Below are 21,255 nucleotides of genomic sequence, written 5' to 3'. Positions count from 1 at the left end.
ACAAGAAAATGGCTAATAAACATCGGTATCAAAAGTTATCTCAGAATCATGAACCAAGTCCCTTGAGTAACTCGAGGATGAGTTTTTTCCAAGTGGATGGGTCTGATGTAGAACATGTCACAGATACATTCCTAGCATGGTTGGACCAAAAGAAGGTGGACTGTAAATTGATCATAACTTTTGATCCGGATATCGTTACGGCACACTAGACCGAGTATCATGAACTGAAGCAGCATGAGAACTCGAGGATGAGTTCTTTTGAAGTGGAGGGGATGATATAGAGCGGGTTGCGGACACTTGCATGTCCAAGATTGACCAGAGAAGGCTCGATCAGAAGCAGAAGTCATCAAGACCGTCAGAACCTTAAAATAAGCATATCTCACAAATCGGAATGAATTACTCGACGTACCATCTATGATTTTGGGGTAGGACGAACTACTTTAGCCAACCAACTCGGTTACCCATGTCGAATTTGCGAGATTCTATCATATCGACGACCGAATTTCATATTTAGTTCTGTTTTTACTATAAATAGTAAGTTTTAGTTTGATTATAACTCCTTATTCATTGGGCTTTAGGAGTTGCATCCAACGTAAAAAATGCTTAGAATAATTAGGAGAATAACGTGGTTAAGCCACGTAGGACACTTACTATAAAAATAAATTTACTATTTATAGTAAGTTACAAAATTTAGAGAATTTTAGTTATAGTTTGCTTTTGATTTTTCTCATATTGTTTGGTATTCCTATTTAAAGAGTTGTAAACTCAATTAATCAATTAAAATTTAAATTTATTAGAATTTATATCTATTTTGTTGCTTTCAGTAGACCATGATCGACCTCATCAAGTTCATCCGTACGTTAGGGTCATATCCAGTACGCCGTCCTTCGTTGGAAATTAAACCAGACAGATGATCACATCGACGAGTCTACTGTTTAGATTTGGGTACAGACTGTTTTCAATTTCATCGTTGCTTTGATCCCACACGTTTCGCATGGCTAGGATAGTATATTATATGTGATTTTAACCTAAGACCGATCCCTGATGGGACCCCCTAAATGGAGGGTCTGGATTTACGACATCCTAATGACGTGTCGTGTATTGGATTAGACATTTCTACGCTTTCCGATCCAAAGCACTGAAGGATGGAAAAACTGTTCCTAGTCGAGCAGCCTTTGAAAAGTAAACCGATAAGGCTCCTGTATGAGTTCACCACTGATTTGAAAGTGGATGGCAATTCATTTTCCCAAGCGTGATACTCATGTACAGATATCAAAACCACCCAAATGAAGGGTCACTTAATGGGTGGAGGATATTTCTAAAATAACCCTAATTGAAAATTCCTAACCAACCAAAAACCAACTATCAAATCAATGGTTGACTCAAAATATTTAATGGTCCAAATTGATGGTGAAATTAGATGATTGATATTATTTCTCCATATGAATTTTGGATTACATACCATCCACAATTGCTTCAGAGATTTGGGCGGTCTGGATCACTCTACAACAATTTCATGTGTCCAGTGGAAGAAGCACAGCCATTTTTTAAAAGAAACTTTTACTCAACCTTGTGAAAAGAGTCTAGGTCTTGAAGGAAAGAATCTGACGGCCAATCAATGCAATACGGACCGAATCCACTCATTCTCTCTGGGGTGTGAGGGAATCGTCTACAGCACTCAAGGTTCACGGGTCCACCACGTTGTAATCAATTTGGCGATGACCTAGGCTGATCGCCTGCTAAAGCCTTCCTGCCGAGTGAAGCTAAAGCTAGGAGGGGTGTACACGATGAATGGAGTGAATTTACATGTAAATCCTAGTGGGATCCCTTATTACTTCGATTTGATTGAACCCGTGACTTCACTCCTAAAACATGAACGCCCGCACTTAATGGAAAGTCAATGGATAATGAGGGCGTTGGGGGTGGCCGGGATCCATTGGATGCCAAAGTTATGTTGCTGAATTTGGGGTAGATATAACTGGAGTTGGGGTTTTTGTGCATAACTCTTCCTTAGAGCGGGATGATATATTTATTAGACATTTGTGTATTTGAATGAATTTGCTTAATACCCTACATACTTTAGAGGGAGCTATATTGGAGTCAGAATCTATGCTCAAAAATATCTCCGATTTTATCTTGATTGACATAATATTTGACTAGAACCTCGTTCGATCAATCATATTTTAACATGTTGTGAGATTTTCTCCATATCTTTCTATTATGAGGTTGAGACCAAGGTCAATATCTAAGGTCCAATTTGCGGTATCCTAGGTCCAATTCAAAATCTGAGGTCCAGGTTGATGTTCAAGGGGTAAGTTAGTAAATTTTAATAATAAGTTTGATTGACATCCAACTCAGTCATTAAATTTTCTTGTTCAACTCAATTTCTCTAGTAATAGATACATTGGCAAATATACAGAGTCTAGTACAATGGTTTTCTGTATGTGTCTCGTATGTTTGGTGAGTTCAATTTTTCTTATAATAAGATTTACGGAGATTAGTTGTCCTACGTGTCACATGTGTTGTAGATGATTATGTCCGTACAACATTGGTTAGCACAGTACTGTAGCTGTGCCCCCAACGATGGAAAAGAGTCACGCTCGTCCGTGCTGACTGCTGAACACGAAGTAGAACTTTCGTGAGATCCGTCCCATCCGTCTAAGTACACTCTTCATTTACACCTTAGAACTCTTTAAATCATGCCATCCACATCTTCCACGTCCTGGGAAGAAAAATTGGGAAGACCCCTCTTATGAATTCCACCCATCCCTTGCACGCTGTTTCATTTTCACTTTACAGCTCCACGTAGGCCACATCCTAAAAATAAAAAAAAATAAAAAATTGGAAATGGGCTATCCGCCGTTAATTTTTAGTAAGACGATGCCATCTAGTACATTTATCTAATGTGCCTGGTCGAGACAAAAGAATTATCCGGAAATTACCGTATTTCCAAACTCAGATGGGACATACAATGGGAACTTAAAGACTGTAGATTTAATATTTTGAGGTGGTCCACCTGAGTTTTCAATCACGCTGTTTCTGAGAAAAAAGGCCAAATAAGAGGTGGTGTACCTGATGGATGGCGTGGATTTGACGAGCACATTAAAGTAGTTTCCTCCTAAACCAAGGTTGTGGTTAGGGCTAAAAGTCCGTTGGGTTGGGTTGGGTTGGGTTGATACTCAATCCTGACCCAACTCAAGGTTCCTATACCTCAACCCTAACACAACTCAACCCAAGCTCAAGATGGGAATTCTCAACCCAGGCGGGTTTGGTCGGGTAGATATATGCTAATATTTTCTTTATTACATTAGTTTATTATATTTTCAATACAAGTTTTATTTTTTATACCTACAATCATATTAATTATATATATAGTTATTTATCATAAAAAACATTTTTTCTAAACAAACAAGCTAAAATATAAGACAACTACTCCTTTAAAAGTCATATTGTGTATCAAGCAATCTATTTGGGAGAGAAATCTAGTGTATCTTGTTAGCTTCAGTCATCAGAAATGACATGGATCAATAATGAAACTTGACGGCATTGGAATTTTTTGTGCCTTCAACATATACGATTCGCACTCAATTATAAATAATTTATAAAGAACTTATATATTGATCGGGTTCGGGTAACCCGAGACCTTAACCCAAGCCCAACACAAGTTTTATTGGGTTGGCATTTGTATGGCCCAAGCTCGAGACCAAACCCTATACATCCTGCCCAAGCCCAACCCATTGTTGGGTCGGTCACGAGTCGGCTAGGTTGAGCCCGCCCAACTTTCAACCCTAACTGTGGTGTACCTAGGTTGAGGCGCGAAAGCATTTTACAAAGGATAAGGCAGCCCGTTCGGGGCGCGGTTTCCCGCGGATCCTCGATCTACCCAAATGGGTGGGATCCCTTACCGTGGAGCTCAATGTGATGTGTGTATCTTATATCCACGCCGTCTATCCGTTTTGAAAAGCTAGTTTTAGGTCACGGTCATAAAGATGAATCGGATCCAAATCTAAGGTGGACTATAATACAGGAAACAGTGGTAATCGGCTATTTAAAACTTTTCGCGGGTCACAAAAGATTTGGATCAAGCTGATATTTGTGTGGCCTCTTCATTTAGAGCTCCGTGACATTACCAACAGGTTAACTCCTGTCACGCCCCAGACTCGGTAACCGGACTCACAAGGAACCCGATGGCCGATTCTGGCCGCAACAGCCTCCGTAGTACCCCATTCTCGGCTCCTGAGGTAGGTTCCAATCCTGGGATCCTACAATGAGGATTTTCATAACAATATAATCACTTCCAATGTGAGCATACCCAAGATCACAACAAGTACATCTGAAAATAACAAAGGCACACATCACAAAATCCACTAAAAATTTGAACTTTTACAATCATCCAAAAGTTCCAAAAGGACATACATGATAATAAAAGGAAAAGAGAGAGAAATCAGCAACACTGGAGTCCTCACTGCTCAACTCTACTCCACGCTCTGCTGCTACAACGCCTACCTAGAATCTCCTGCACGTATCACATGAAAAATAAACATTTTGATGGCCCTCGTAAGGTTTTTAATGGTGAGGATTTAATCACTATTGTTTCCTGTAGATGGTCCACAAGATTTGGATTTGATGTATTTTAGGAATCATAACCTAAAATGAGCTTTCAAAATAGATGGCCAGTGTGGATGTAAGGTCCATACATCACGGTGGCCCCCATGGTAAAGGATCCACCCAAACTGCGTCTGCCCGTCGGTGCGATATCGTAAGAAACCCCGACCATTTGAAAAAACCCACCGGGTAGACGGTTCAGATCATCTGGGCGCATGGGCCTTCCAATGAAAAGAAAAGAGGACAAAATCTTCTCTCCAGTCTCCAGCTCAGGACCTTTTTCGCCCATCTCCTCTCTCTCACAAGGCGCGCCACTTCACAGCTTCACGTGACGCAATACCTGCAGATCGCCAGCTGCTCTGCACCACTGCCTTGTCTTGTAATGCCAGTCCTGCTTACCCCACTACCCTTCTCTGTTTCTCTGTCTGTATCTCTCTCTCTCTCTCTGATATTCCTTAACGGCGATGAGAACGTGAGAATACGAGATTGACAGGAAGAAAGAGCAGTCTGCATCGTTTCTTCCTTCGTTCCTTCCTTATTTCCAACAATGCATGAGATACATACCCTTGCATTCCTCTCTTTCCTCTCACTTACCTTCCTTTTTTCACTTCCCCTCTCTTCGTCCTCTTCACCATCAGCTGCTCCCGACGCTCTCGCCCTTTTGTCCTTCAAAGCTTTAGCTGACAAAGACAACAAGCTCCACTTCCCACTCAAGAACGCTTACAGCCACTGCCAATGGCCAGGCGTCAGATGCTCCGTCGGCAGAGTTGTCCGTCTCGTGTTCGAAGGTTTGCCCCTGAGAGGAACCTTCGCCCCAAACACCCTCTCCCGTCTCGACCAGCTGAGGGTCCTTAGCCTCCAGAACAATTCCCTCTCCGGCACCATTCCTAACCTCTCCGGACTCTACAACCTCAAGTCCCTCTTCCTCGACCACAACGTCTTCTCCGGCATATTCCCTCCATCCATCTTCTCGCTCCACCGGATCCTCACCATCGATCTCTCCTACAACAATCTCACTGGCCCTATCCCTGTGCAGCTCGCCTCCCTCTCCCGTCTCTACTATCTCCGCCTCGATTCCAACCGGTTTAACGGCACGGTGCCCCCTCTCAACCAGTCTTATCTTAAGATCTTCAACGTCTCCTTTAATAACCTCTCTGGGGCTGTGCCTGCCACCATCCTGCTGTCCAGCTTCGGCGCATCTGCGTTTTCCGGAAACCCGGGGCTCTGCGGAGCGATCGTCCACAATCAATGCCGCTCCGAGTTATCCTTCTTCAGCTCAACGATCGCGCCAGCGCCTCCACCGACGCTGCCGCAGAACGGTCTGTTACAGGGGCTTGTTCTGCCACCTACGTCGGCTCCGAAGAAGCACAAGAGAGCTGCTGTAATAATCCTAGGATTTGTGGCTGGAATTCTCCTTCTAATTGGGCTTTTTGTAGTCCTGTCACTCTTGATAAAGAAGCTTCAACGGTGGAAGATTTCGGCGCGGGCGATGCCAGCGGCAGCTTTTTCTGCCGCATCGTCACATGCAGATGACAATGCGTCTGCAGCCTCCGTTGTAATGTCGGAGGTGAATGTTAGCAAGAAGATGCAGGGGTTGCAGGTAGGGAAGAGTGGGAGCTTAGTGTTCTGCGCAGGGGAACCGCAGGTTTACACACTGGAGCAGCTGATGAGGGCATCAGCTGAAATGCTGGGCCGCGGAACGATTGCCACCACATACAAGGCCGTCTTAGATAACCAGCTGATCGTTAGCGTGAAGCGTCTGGACGCGAGCAAGGCAGGGGCGATGAGCAAGGAGGCATTTGATCGGCACATGGAAGCAGTTGGCAACCTTCGACACCCCAATTTAGTGCCACTGAGGGCGTTTTTTCAGGCCAAGGAAGAGAGGCTCCTCATCTACGATTATGAACCCAACGGCAGCCTCTTCTCTCTCATACATGGTACTGACTCAGAACTTGAGTTGGCAATTTTCAGAGTCCCTTGCTTGCACTGGTTTGACTTTGCTTTCTGCATTGGTCTGTTTTGACTCATGATGCTGGGCAGGATTGTGTGAGTATATGCTTCAGCATATTCACACAATTGCCATAGATGTGGCATAGATCTACATCAATCCCAGCCGTCCAAATTGTCGGCCGAACTGTAGATGAGCTGTAGAAATCCGAAATTGAGCAGCTAATCCTAGTCTCGTATTAGTGGGCATATTTGCAGGTACTGATGATTCACAATTAGTTGGGATGAGGCTTAGCTGATGCCTGATGATGATGATCCACAATGCGGCCCATGATCTGGATGCTTGGGATTGATGGACACATGCCATGTATATAGTGGTTATTGCATCCATATGGATGGTCATACACTGCCACCATATTAGATGAATCTTCTTTGAAATGGTTTCCTTCTTTCCACTATCTTTCCCTTTCCTGCTATACATGTTTGCATAACTAAGGGCCTGTTTAGAGCTGGGGAGAATCCTGAATTTTTGCATTATTTCATCCTAAGTTCGAATCCGTAAAAGGTTGGACACATGATTTCTCCAAATATTGGGGCTTTAGAGGAAAATCCTTGCACAGGTGTCCTCTTCTCATCGGTTTCCTTTCATCTACCCTACTTGAAAGGAAAAGGAAAGGTTAGTCCGATCCAATTCGATAGCACCTCTGGCAGACGCAAACCTGCCCTGAGCAATTGATTTGGATCTTGAACTAAAACTACAAAGACAAGTGCTGACCCAGACCCCCCTAGTTGAAGCACCAAACACGAGTACATGCCAAACAAGAGTACATGCATGACATGCCAAAGGGGCAAATTTTGTGGGACCTGCATTCTTCATAGGGTGGTCCCCACAATGAAATGCACCTTAGCTGAAAATTCCAGCCAGTGTGGGCTACACATGTTTGAAGAAATGTATAGTTGGAAAATGATTGCTTCACCTTCAAGATTTTCCTGGTCTAGTGTCATCAAGTGTGATTCTTAGGATAGGGCATATACACTTACAATACTGTCTGATGGACATCCCAGATACCACTCGCATGTGCAACTTGTTATGTGCGGGGTGCATTTTGGTTTGGGGCCTGAAGAGGTATGGAAATTAGCATTGGTCAACTGCAAATGCTTCATAATGCATATCGTTCCTTTTCTATACCTAACAAGCTGCAGAACTATGAAAATGCATATTTTTGTATTTTTCCAACAATGGATATAGATTACACACTGTTCATGGCTGAAATGTGTACATGCATCACATGCAGACAGAATCCAGGCTGTCTATTGTCAGACTGCCTAAATAATGGTCGGATAATCTGATCTACCCCAAAAGTTACACAGAAAACTTCATCTCATCTTTTAGGTGTATGGTCCTCATTCTCAAGTTATTCTCGAATCCACGAGGAAAGAAAGCCGAAAATAGAAATAAATTCTAATAAATTCGAAATTGATTGATGAATGATTAAAATCGAGTTCACAACCCTTTAAATAAGGGTATCAAGTAATGGGAAAGAAATCATAATCAAACTACAACTCAAACTCCTAGAATCCGCGACTTACTATAAATAGTAAACTTACTATTTATAGACGGTCGTGATGTCTACTAGTGCGCAAGGTTTTCGGCCAAAAATAGTAAGTGTCCTATTTGGCTTCACCAAACCGTTCCCCTAATTATTCTAAGCTCTTTTCACGTTGGGCGCAACTCTTAAAGCCCAACGGATGAAGAGTTATAATCAAACTAAAACTTACTATTTATAGTAAAAACGGAATTAAAACAGGGAAACAACCGTCAATCAAGGGATTTTTCGCAATTTCGGGCGGCGCAACCCTGCGTAGCTAGGTTGGTTGGCTAAAGTAGCTCGTTCTACCCTAAAATCATATATTTTACGTCAGCTAACTCATTCCGGATTGCGAGATACGCCCGATCTAAGGTCCGATGGTCCGGATCACTTCTGTCGTCGACCGGGCCTTTTCTGATCCATCTTGGCCATGAAACTGTCCGCGACCCGCTCTACATCAGTCCCCTCCACTTCAAAAGAACTCGTCCTCGAGTTCTCATCCTACGCTGGTTCATGATACTCGAACAAGTCCGCGACGTTGAAAGTCCGTGAGATCGCCATGTCATCTGGAAGATCAACAACATAAGCGTTGTCATTGATCTTTCGGATGATTGGTACCGGTCCAATCTTTTTATTCTTCAACTTGTTGTACGTTTCGGTCGGAAATCGTTCTTTGCGCAGATGGACCATTACTTGGTCACCCACCTCGAACACTTTTTGTCGCCGATGCTTGTCGGCTTGCTCCTTGTATTTTTCGTTCGAGGCATGTAACTTGGTTTGTACTTCCGCATGAATGCCCATGATCTTGTCAGCCATATGTTCCGCTGCAATGCTCATGCCTGGGAGCTTGGGTAGAGGGACCAAGTCTAGTGTGTGGCGAGGGACTCGTCCATAAATAACTTGGAACGGAGATTTTCCTGTCGAGCGGTTCACCATGTTGTTGAATGCAAACTCCGCTTGAGACAAAGCCAAATCCCACTGCTTCGGTTTTTCTCCTGAAATACATCGAAGGAGGTTTCCCAACGTGCGATTCACAACCTCAGTTTGACCGTCAGTCTGTGGGTGGTAGGCGCTGCTGAACTGAAGTCGTGTATCGAATCGAGTCCACAAAGTCCGCCAAAAGTGGCTTATGAACTTCGTGTCATGGTCAGAAGTAATAGTCTTGGGAACTTTGTGTAGTCGCACAATTTCTCTGAAGAATAGATTTGCCACGTATGTTGCATCGAGAGTCTTCTTGCATAGAATAAAGTGCGCCATCTTGGAGAAACAATCTACTACCATGAACACCGAATCCATGCCATGTTGTGTTCGTGGGAGACCAAGCACGAAGTCCATAGATAAATTCTCTCAAAGGCCGTCAGGCACGGGTAACAAAGTGTAGAGGCCTGTATTATGAGATTGTCCCTTAGAGGTCTGACAAATATAACAACGTTAGACTACCTTTCCCACATCACGTACCGATTGCGGCCAGTAATACCGTTCTTCCACAAGAGCTCGTGTTTTGTCTAGCCCAAGGTGTCCACTAAGGCCACCTCCATGTAGCTCTTAGATTATCTGTTCCCTTAGCAAACTATTCGGGATGCACAGCCGATTTTTCTTGAAAATGAACCCATCTTGCATATGTAAGTCGCCGGGGCGACCTTCTTGGCACCTAACCCATGCGTCCTTGAAGTCGTCGTCATCGGCATATTTGTCTTTGAGGTGCTCGAACCCGACAACCTCATTGCTCATAGTGACTAACAAAGTTGCACAGCGACTCAGCGCATCAACTACTTTGTTCTGTTGCCCTGACTTGTATTTTACTATGAACGTGAATTCCTGAAAAAATGATATCCATTTAACATGCACACGGTTAATGTTAGCTTGACTATTAATAAATTTGAGAGCTTGATGGTCCGTGTAAAGTATGAATTCCCTTTGAATCAAATAATGTCGCCAATGTCGCAGTGCCTAGACCACCGCGTATAACTTGATCTCATATGTAGACCTCTTCTTATGTGCATAACTAAGTTTCTCACTGTAGAAGGCTACCGGCCTACCTTCTTGAGATAAAATTCCTCCAATTCCGACATATGCGGCATCACATTCGACTTGAAATAGTTTGTCAATGTTGGGAAGTACAAGAACGGGGTCGTGGATAGTGCACTTGATTTGCAAAGCTCTGTCGGCCGTCCCACCGAAATCGCCCTTTCTTCATGCAACTGTGATTGGTGACACAATGGTATAAAATTTTTACGAACCGACGATAGAATGTCGCCATCCCATGAAAACTTCGCACTTCGTGAATATTTGTAGGAACTGGCCATTCTCCGATTGCCTTCACCTTTTCCTCATCCACCGAATGCCCGTGGATGTGACGACAAAACCCAAACAATAGGCTATCAGTCATGAAGTTGCACTTTTTAAATTGAGGTACACTTTATTTTTAGTGAGCACTTGAAGGACCTTCTTGAGGTATTCCATATGGGTGGTTTCGTCTTGACTATATATCAAAATATCATCGAAGTAAACCACAACGAACCGCCCAATGAAAGGTTTGAACTTGGTTCATCAATCTCATAAATGTGCTAGGCGCATTCGAAAGCCCGAAGGGCATGACCATCTATTCGTATAATCCTTCCTTGGTTTTAAAGGTCATGTTTTCCACTCATCACCCGACCGTATTCGAATCGATGGTAGCCGCTCCTTAGTCCAATTTAGAGAATATTTTTGCACCCTCTAGCATGTCCAAAGATATCGTCCAACCGTGGTATAGGAAACTGTATTTTATGGTGATTTTGTTGATGGCTCATTGTCAACACACATGCGCCAACTCCTATCTTTCTTTGGAGTTAATAGAGCTGGTACAGCGCATGGACTCATGCTCTCTCTTATAAGACCCTCACGGATTAACTCCTCTGCTTGTCCCTGCAGAATCTCGCACACATTCAGACTCATTCGATAATGGGGACGATTCGGTAAACTGGACCCAGGGACAAAGTCGATATGGTGTTGGATATCCCGCATGGGGGGTAACCCATCTGGAAGCTCATCGGGCCAGATTTCCTTGAATTTATGTAGTAGGGGCCTTAGTCTTTCAAGGATGTTGGTAGGCTCGAGTTCTTCCCCTTTTACAATTAATGCATAAGTCTGTCCTGTTTCCTTTGATTCTTCCACGAAGTCCCGTATGGTTAAGAGAAAATGGCCCTCCACTTTAGAAGTTTCAGGTGGTCCCTCTGGATCCATAGGGGCTAATATGGTCTTCCGGCCATCCTTGACGAAGATATATATATTATCTCGCCCTTTATGAGTAGCATCACAGTCAGATTGCCAGGGCCGACCAAGTAGTATGTGACATGCTTCCATGTCGACCACATCGCATACTACTTCATCTTATAATGTTTACCAATTGAAAAGGATATGGTGCACCGTTCAGTTACCTTTGTTTCGCTGACCTTCTTGATCCAACCGATTGTATATGAAGAAGGATGACGCTCCGTTTTCAATTGCAAATTTTCCACCATGACCTTGGAGACGATGTTCTCGCTGCTCCCACTGTCAATGATCACGTCACAAACCTTTCGATTCACCGTACACCTAGTGCGGAAGATGTTATGCCGCTATGGATGCACTTCTTTTCTTGGCGCATTAATAGTCGCCTCACGACAAGTGACTCGCCGTGATCTTGTTGAATCCAACCTGAATCATCTGCCTCGTCCTCGGTGGTATGCTCCTGTTCTTCAATATCTGGATCTTCATAAGCGTTATCAGCACTACCATCATTGATGGCGAGGTTTGCCACTTTTCGCTGGGGACAAGTATTTGATAGGTGGCCCGGTTGGCCACAACGATAGCAGTTATCGGGCCTTGGCCGAGCATAGGGGTTCGGGATTCTACTTGGACCAGCAGCAGTCGATACGCCCCTTTGGGGTCTAGCTTGCCCACTTCCCTGATCTCGGTTCTCAAACGTAGGAGGTTGAGTGCGTGCTCCTATGGGCTCCTTCCCCTTAGGCTGTGCAGTTCCCTGGGGCAGACCTGCCACAGGAATCCTTGCAGTAGGATAGGTCCGTGTGTTAGGACGTTCAAGTTGCACTTCTGCACGAGTAGCCAACTTGATCGCATCATTCATCGTCCAGACGGACTGCATCTGGACCCGATCCTGGATAGCCATACGCAATCCACCGTTGAATCGGGCGACTTGCTGCGATTCAGTCTCGACCAAATCGTTACGCGCCGCCAGGCGGTAAAATTCTTCTGCGTATTCTCTCACCGACCGACTACCCTGTCGACAATTTTGGTATTGTTGGAATAATACCTGATCGTAATCGCTAGGGAGGAATCGGGCACGTAGTAGCTGCTTCATCCGCTGCCAGGTGCGGATTGGTGCTTTCGTCTGCCTGGTTCGCGCGAGTTGCAGTTGTTCCCACCACGCTGAAGCTCCTCCTTTCAACTTGTAGGCCACAAGCTTGACCTTCTTTACTTCAGGGATGTCCATATAGTCAAAAAATCGCTCAACTTCAGAAAGCCAATCGAGGAAATCCTCAATGTGTAATTGGCCATTGAAGCTAGGAATATCAACCCTCATCTTGAATTCTCGATCCGTTCGATCTACTCGATCGCCGCCATGTCTGGGGTGTTGGAAGAGTATGTCGTCGATTTCCTCCTCACTGGAGCCCCCTTCCTCAGGAATGACCCTTGGATGCACTGTCGGTACTATCCTGCGATCAGGGCGATTAATTAGGGGTGGAGGATTGCCACCAGGAACACGAAGTTGCCTTAGGTTTTCCGCCAAGAGATCCGCTATGCGGTCGATGGAAGCCTGCAGCCCTTGCATGGCTTGCTGATTCTCTCGTTACGCTACTTCGAAAGCTGTCGCCGTTAAAGGTAAATTTCTTAGAGCACCGCCCATGGGATTGTTGCCCGACCCGTCGTTAGAAGCCATCAATCCGAGAAGAAACCTCGCTTTGATACCAAACTGACGCAGGGGAGGACGTGAGGTCGAGCACCGTCTTCCTCAAGAGGATAACTATTCCGAATCCACGGAACTTCTCTGGACTCCTCACAGAGACTTCTCGAATCCATGAGGAAAGAAAGCAGAAAATAGAAATAAATTCTAATAAATTCGAAATTGATTGATGAATGATTAAAATCGAGTTCACAACCCTTTAAATAAGGGTATCAAGCAATGGGAAAGAAATCATAATCAAACTACAACTCAAACTCCTAGAATCCACGACTTACTATAAATAGTAAACTTACTATTTATAGACGGTCGTGATGTCTACTAGTGCGCAAGGTTTTCGGCCAAAAATAGTAAGTGTCCTATTTGGCTTCACCAAACCGTTCTCCTAATTATTCTAAGCTCTTTTCACGTTGGGCGCAACTCCTAAAGCCCAACGGATGAAGAGTTATAATCAAACTAAAACTTACTATTTATAGTAAAAACGAAATTAAAACAGGAAAACGACCGTCAATCAAGGGTTTTTTTGCAATTCTGGGCTGCGTAACCTAGCGTTGCTGGGTTGGTTGGCTAAAGTAGCTCGTTCTACCCCAAAATCATATATTTTACGTCAGATAACTCATTCTGGATTGCGAGATACGCCCGATCTAAGGTCCGATGGTCTGGATCACTTCTGTTGTCGACCGGGCCTTTTCTGATCCATCTTGGCCATGAAACTGTCCCCGACCTGCTCTACATCATAATCTGATCTACCCCAAAAGTTACACAGAAAACTTCATCTCATCTTTTAGGTGTATGGTCCTCATTCTCAAGTTATTCTCCATTCATTCTTAGTACAGTCCTGCTCGGGAAGATAGCACAGTGCCCGAGGAAGATCCCTCTGTAACAGTGATGTTCATTAGTTCCATCACCAACATGGATCCTCCCCTTCAGCCAATTGAAGCAGCTTCCTTTGGTAGTTAATCAGACTGGCTCTCTTCTTACTACAATGGACATTTTACTTGGGAATTCATTTGATACTCTGGCAGTGTGATGTTTGATACACAGGCATACATGAATTTTATGCATGGGATGCAGTAAAAGCATCCAAATTGAGGGACACACTGTAGATAGGTTTTCATCCAAATGAATTAATGAACCATCCTAATCTCTAATTAATGGCCATTTGCTGGTTGATTCAAATTGTTCATTACCTCATATTTTGAAAATATGACCATCCATTAAATATTCACCAAACAGCCAGTTAAAACTCATAACTATCCATCAAACAGTCTGTTGAAACTTGTAACTGTGCACCAAACAGCCAGTTAAAACTCTGATCAAAGCGATGCAGTTTACAACTGATCTACATTGGGACCTGTGGTTTGAACATTCTAACTTAAAGTTGCATGTATGCCATGTGTGTGGGTTTTGATACCATCTTCATATCATCCACGGAATATCAAAGTTCTCGGGTTTTGATACCATCTGCATATCATCCATGTAGTATCAAAGTTCTCCTCATTTACTTACTAAGCTTATCCAGTCAACATGCACATTTTGGGCAAAACCTGATTTCTTGCAGCCAGATCTCAAAGTGAGATTTGGATCCCAGAAGTCTTGAGTTATTCCTGACTCGTTACTCCAACATGAGTTGGGATACATCATACATCTGCTAAATATTATCGATCAACTATCATGAATGGAATTGTTTTTGTGGACAACCAGGTTCAAGATCAACAAGGGCAAAACCTCTTCACTGGACATCGTGCCTCAAGATAGCTGAGGACGTTGCCCAGGGCCTTGCCTACATCCACCAGGCCTCTCGGCTCGTCCACAGCAACCTCAAGTCCTCCAACATTCTCCTCGGTGTTGAATTTGAAGCCTGCATAGCTGACTACTGCCTCCTGGCCCTTGCTGAATCATCATCCCTCGACAATGCTGACTCAGGATACAGGGCTCCTGAAATCAGGAAGTCAAATCAGCCAGCCACACCAAAATCAGATGTCTACAGTTTTGGTGTCCTCCTTCTGGAGCTCCTCACTGGCAGGCCTCCACTGCATCAGCCCTTCTTAGTGGCAGCAGATTTGACGAGTTGGGTCCGATCAGTTAGGGAAGAGGAAGAGAGTGAAGACGACCGGCTGGCAATGCTTATTGACATTGGGACAGCCTGCATCCAGTCATCGCCGGAACAAAGGCCAAGCATGTGGCAGGTTTTGAAGATGATTCAGGTGGTTAAGGAGACGGAAATGGGCGACAACGAAATGAATTCCACCGAGCTTTGCTAGTTGAGTCTATCGGGGCAACTGCCAGATGGAAGAATTTATATGATCCTTGAGCAGAAGATATGCATTATATTCGATTTTCAGTGTGTACAAGTGGTCCCATGTTCACATGATCCATGGTCTGCTGGTCCCGATCTCTTGGATTGAAAGATCCTAGCCCCTAAAAGCTGGGCCAGTTTCAATTGAAAATTGGTCTTCCGCTGTTGTTCTTAATCATCTTACCTGCATGCCACAATTTTATGTTTGGACTGTCCTTCAAAAATTTTTGGGGCACTATCCATCTTAGGGCCTGAAGGGATCAGTGGTCTGGATCAACAAACCGTGGGTCCACTTGCACAAACCGTGGCTATCCTAAGCTCAAGGATCACACTATTCCTCACGGATAACCTGTGTGCCCATCCATTGTTTGTTAGACCCTTGGATGGAGCAGAGCTTGAAAATGGCACTGATGATGCAATCCTAGCCATTTGATTGGTGGCCATGAAATGGATATCTAAAAGAAAATGGCCAATTGTCCAAATTAGATGGGTTATATTCATGTGCTTAAAAACTCACCATCAGTGATATTTTTCTCTTGAGGTACATAATCCAAAGGTGTGGATAGATTTTTATTGACATTCATGTGGGGCCACAAGCCACAAGTCATCATCGCTATTGAAGGCTTGTGGCGCTGCGAGTTGTTATTGCTTGTTTTAATGTACCGAATTATGGAATCAGTTGTAGGTGAAATTTATGTAGGAATCTAAGGATGACAATCCAACTATGTGGAAGTTGTGACTATATATGCCAGCTACAGAGGGCAGTTAGTTAGGCTGCAGGTTTTAGTGAGGAAAACATGATATAATTCCACAATTCCCTCAAATGCATTCTGTGTTGTCTGTCTTTGATGCATTTCGTTTTTCCTTTTCATTTATAAATCTGTTCAGGGTGTGCTTATTCCCATCGTAGACTACTATAAAAATGGAGGAGGTTTTATGCTGGAAGAAGGGTGGATAATGGGCCAGGCCTCAGTTGATTTGGGCCCTTTATTTGAACTGATTGGGCCAGACCTGTTCGGCCTGCCCTATTTAAAATTTTGATTTCTGTCTGCGCAGCGCATTTGCCACACCACTGAGAAATATGACCTGAGGATATACGTGAGTGTACCTGGGTTTTCATATTGAACAAACAAGGCCCATGCATGTTCAGTGGTCCAGATTGTTGTTCTGTGCACCCCCACTGTGGTCCTAAAAAACTCTGCAAGGGGACAATCCTAGCTTATCAGAGCCTGTAAACGAAAGGTGAAGAAGAGAAATGAGATCCAAGAACTGAAACAGACTGATTAGTTTGGTATTTCCAGGGAGAGGAGAGGGTTTTCACCCTATTATGGATGTCTAGGGTTTCCTCTAGTTCAGTGCTTGTTCATGGATGTTTCCTCTTTTTGTTTTTTCCTTGTCCCAATCCATTTCTTTTATAGTTCATGCCGCGGTATGGGAGGATGATTCCCCATCTATTACTTCCACTGTCACAGATGAAGAGATTTCATATGCTCCTTGGCATTTGGTTACTGTAGGTCGATTTCTTTGCAATCGATGCTATTCGTGCTGCTGTATGTACTTCCATGGTTGATCAATAGGCAATAATTATGTGGGGCGTTTGGGTAATGATTCAGGATGTTAACTTCCATTAGTGATAAATAAGCAGTATGTATGTGGGGCTTTTGGGTAATGATTCTGTTCCTTCCTATTGTCTCCTATTCCCGCAGCTAGATGGCCAAGGAGCATGGGAAATCAGATGGCAAGTTTAGAAGCAGGTTGTAGCAATCAACAGAACATGGGAAGCATGGGAAGCATCTAAATGGCTGAGTTAATGCTATAAATAACAAATAAAGGAATTTAACGAGGCAAATTATCTCATACAAACCAAATCAAATCAAATCTACCTTTCAATTATTTGTCATTTACATTTCTTAGTTAAAACTTTTACTTTTGTCGGTTATTTACATTCCGTAGTATAATATTTTGCTTTTATTTGCTATTTAAATTCATTAGTGGAATTTGTAACAGTGATCAAGTAGCTATTAAACTTTAGTTGTAATTCAAGTTCACGCTCATACACTGAATTTAGTTCAAGTATCTTGTAAAGTTCTCCATCTAGGAAGGTGTTTTGAAGTTGTTTTCTACGACTGATTGCAAGAATTCCTTTCTTGTTGTTCTTTTATTTATATCGAAAAGTCCTTTCGTATAGAAGACAAAGGTGTAACCCATTATCTATATCGAAAAGTTCTCTGATTATTGCCTGATCATTTTAACATACTATGTAAGTGGCTAAATATGCGATTGATCTTAGTCGATCTTAGTCACATATTATGTATATGCCTATCTTGGAGCTTAGGGTCATAATTGTTTGGTTTGAATTGAGCCATATATTTAATTATGGCATGCTTGCATTTATCACTCGACCAAAATTGTAAATCGAACCACAACAGCTTTTGGCACGCCCGGTGGGACATTGTCTTTAGTTTATTGGCATGATATTGCCAATTGGGAATATAAATAGAGTGAGTAATTTAATTGCTGGGGTTGAGCCATCCACACTGACCACACTACCTCCAACTAAGGACGTGCTAGTTCGAGCGGCCCTCGAAATGGTAAATTTGAATTGTAGTCTGATACTCGACACTAGAAATCAGGAAGGGGCATCGACTTCTCGGATTGTCTCTCCTGAAGAGATAACGGTGGCACTTTGAGATGTGCAACTGAGTATCCAATATGTTCAAGAATATAGGAGAGCTCAGGCGAAGTTGGTGCATACCCAGGCTGAGCAGTTTTGTAATCAAATTGAGAATGTTAACAGATACATGGCTAGTCAGACAGAGGCCATGCATCAATTGATGACCATTATTACCGAAAAATGTTGGACTTGGTTGGACCTATATCAATGACTTGGTAAGTCGCTGATTGACGCCCAAGCAACACTCGATCTCTTTTCTTCTTCTTCTTCTTCTTCTCTTTCTCCCCTTTTTTGGAAGGTCAACAAGTAGATCTGGACAAACCAAAACACCTACCCGACTGAACCCAACTGAGTCGAGATGACTCATGCATCAACTCTCTCTCTCTCTCTCTCTCTCTCTTGCTATGGATGTTCCCTAACAATGGTAAAGAGGGATTTTATATCCTCTTACATCTCTAGATAAGCCTCTACGTAGTCATGTAGCGTTGGGTTACGTTGCGTGCGAATGAGTGTGGCGACAGTTTTGGTTGATGTTAAGATGGCTTCCCTTAAGATGGATCTGGCTAACGTGTTAGGAAGTTTCACTGGTATCTATGGGGTCCACCTAGTCACCGTTTTTTCTCTCCAAATCAAGGGAATTTAAAATCACACGATCGAGGTTAAATCGAAGAAGACAATGAGTGCTTCAATGGCAGATTCCGTTCATACCTTTCTTTGAGGCGATTGTTATGGACGGTTTGGATGGATGCATAGAAGCTTGTAGACTTTGAAAATCGAAGGTCCAATAGGTTTTGGTTGGTGGTTTTCTTAAAGGAAACTTCCACGCGGTGTGTCTTGGTTCCGGGAAAAATGATGGAGATGCCATATTTACCTCACACTTCTCGACTCCTAACCTTGTTAGAAAGAGTCGAAATTCTCCCAAGAATATATAAACCACTTGGATTAGTTATAAAAAGCATGTTCAAACCAGATTTAGTGGTGGCTTTGCGTGGGAGAGCTCTAAATTTATAAAGAGTTGATAAACCTCAAAGGATAACTTCGCGCCTAAGAAAAAGCCTGGGATCTGACATTTTGTGATGGGCAATCTAAGTCATTCATATGAAGGAAAATATCCTGCTACGAATACCTACTAGCTTTCCTCACTCGTTGGACACTAAAATCAATGGTTAAGGTACTGATTTGTCAATTATGCCACTTTTACAATGATCTAAGGGATAAAATTCGACGTGTATGGTTAATTTATGTTTTATAGGCATGGTACAAAATTTCACATCAAACGGATCTAATTTAAGGGTATAGGTTAATGACATTAAGTATTTACGATTTTGCTATATTTATTTCTCTAACTTCCACCATTTGTAACATCGGTTTAGACCATCCAAATGCATTAAAATTTGGCAGGCATTCTTTATTTTTCATGCTCTTTCCATCACCCCAGTTTGGACTGTGATCGCCTACAGATGACCAAGATGTTTATTATCACAGATTTGAGATATGCTCAATAAATTATGTTTTAGTACTTCAACATATAAAACATTTTCGAAGAGAGATAAGTTGGGAAGTTGTACATTATCTTTGCCAATAATCTTGCAGTTGCTTCCATTTCTGAATGTAACTGAGCCGCTATCGATTTGGTTGATGTTTGATAGTATAGCTTTATCACATGTCATATGTCTAGAACAACCACTATCCATATACTATCTTGAATAACTATTTTCTTTGAAAGTTGTGTGGATAACAAGACACTAAACTTTTGGAACCCATTTCATTACAGTTATAGGTTTAGGAGGGTCTCTTACCTTTCGCGGTGCTTGAGAGTTAGGATTTCTCCTGTTTCTGTTTACTCCATTCTTACCTGAGTTGGATTTCAATAGCCTTTGAGCAAGTCCACAATTTTATCAGCTAAAGAAGGATTTCTTTTATTATTCCTTTGATATTTGTGGTAGTTGGCACAAATTTTTTTTTTTTTTTTTTTAATATATATTAGAGGCTTGAAAGAGTTTTGAATTTTTGAAGTCATTCTTTTTACAATTTGACTCTTTTAGAGTTTTTGCTTTAGAGTTCGAGGACTCTCTTTTTACAAAAGTAGGTATAGAATCCTTAGATTTCAATGAGTTATTTTTAATATAACCCAATCTAGATTTGTTACCACATCCCCGAGATGAGGTTAATAGTTTTTCAAGTTTCTGATCACCTTTGATATATTTCCAAGTGTCCTTTGAACTCTGAAGAGAGGAGACTTAAAGTTTTAACATCTCATTTTCAAATTTAATATAGCGCAATTTAGAGAATTTTAAACTTAAATCTAACTTCTTTTCAAAACAATCGGAAAAATAAGATTTTTCTAAAACAATCTTTTCAAGTTCTAATTGTAATTTCACACAATTTTCTTTTTGAATTTTCAGTTTGACTGCAATCTTACAACTTTCTCTATAGAAGGCATCATATGCAATTTGAAGATCATCTTCATTTTCAAAATCACTTCTTGGAGTTTCATAATTAGACATTTCGCAATTATATGAGGAAGTGATTATGGCTATAGTCATAAAGGCTTTCAGATCATTTGCATTTTCCTAGTTTGATTCGTCAGTTTCTGAATTAGTTTCAGATTTCGACGATTCATCCCGAGTAATGCTTTTTCTTCTTGATTTATCATTTTTAGGACATTTATAAGCAAGATGCCTATATTCAGAACAATTGAAGCATTGAGTGTCTTTTGTTTTAGATTTCCAATAGTTTAAATTTTATTTTCTTTTGCCAAACGATTTTTGAAAATTTGTTCTTTTCTTATTTAAAAAAATTCTATAAAATTTCTTTGCCAACATATCCATATCATCTTCATTTTTCTCAATATCTAAATTTATATTAGAATCCTTTGATTTGGATTTAGAAGATTTAAGGGCAATGAACTTGATCTTATAAGCTTTGAGATTCAGCTCATAGGTTTGAATAGACCAACCAACTCATCAACCTTCATAGTATCGGTATCCCTCAATACCTGTATAACAGTAACTTTTGAATTAAACCTATCAGGAAATGACCGCAGTATTTTTGCGCAAATCTTGCTTTCAGGGATTCTATCTCCAAGACCCTACATGGAATTGACTATGTCATTCAGTTTCGTATAGAAGTCTATGAATGATCATTTTCTTCCATACAAATTTCCTCAAATTTGGTTGTGAGGATTTGAATCTTAGAT

At 42.2% G+C, this 21,255-nt stretch overlaps 1 protein-coding gene across 1 annotated transcript; it reads left to right on the top strand.

Moving 5' to 3' along the window:
- The first annotated feature begins 4,814 nt into the window (after positions 1–4,814).
- LOC131219208 (probable inactive receptor kinase At5g67200) lies at positions 4,815–16,206 on the top strand. The gene is made up of 2 exons (XM_058214224.1): positions 4,815–6,542; positions 14,788–16,206. Exons 1-2 carry the CDS (start codon positions 5,153–5,155, stop codon positions 15,345–15,347), a joined length of 1,950 nt encoding a protein of 649 aa, XP_058070207.1. The 5' UTR covers positions 4,815–5,152; the 3' UTR covers positions 15,348–16,206.
- The last annotated feature ends 5,049 nt before the right edge of the window (positions 16,207–21,255 follow it).

Source organism: Magnolia sinica, chromosome 11 (assembly GCF_029962835.1).
Source record: "Magnolia sinica isolate HGM2019 chromosome 11, MsV1, whole genome shotgun sequence".
Lineage (NCBI taxonomy): Eukaryota > Viridiplantae > Streptophyta > Magnoliopsida > Magnoliales > Magnoliaceae > Magnolia > Magnolia sinica.
This window is presented reverse-complemented; position numbering and strand designations above follow the sequence as displayed.

What these genes read in the sequence shown, in the direction of transcription:
- LOC131219208 (XM_058214224.1), top strand. Translation starts at nt 5,153, where the DNA reads ATGCATGAGATACATACCCTTGCATTCCTCTCTTTCCTCTCACTTACC. An exon ending in CCTCTTCTCTCTCATACATG is followed by an intron (nt 6,543 to 14,787) that starts GTACTGACTCAG and finishes GTGGACAACCAG; the next exon opens with GTTCAAGATCAACAAGGGCA.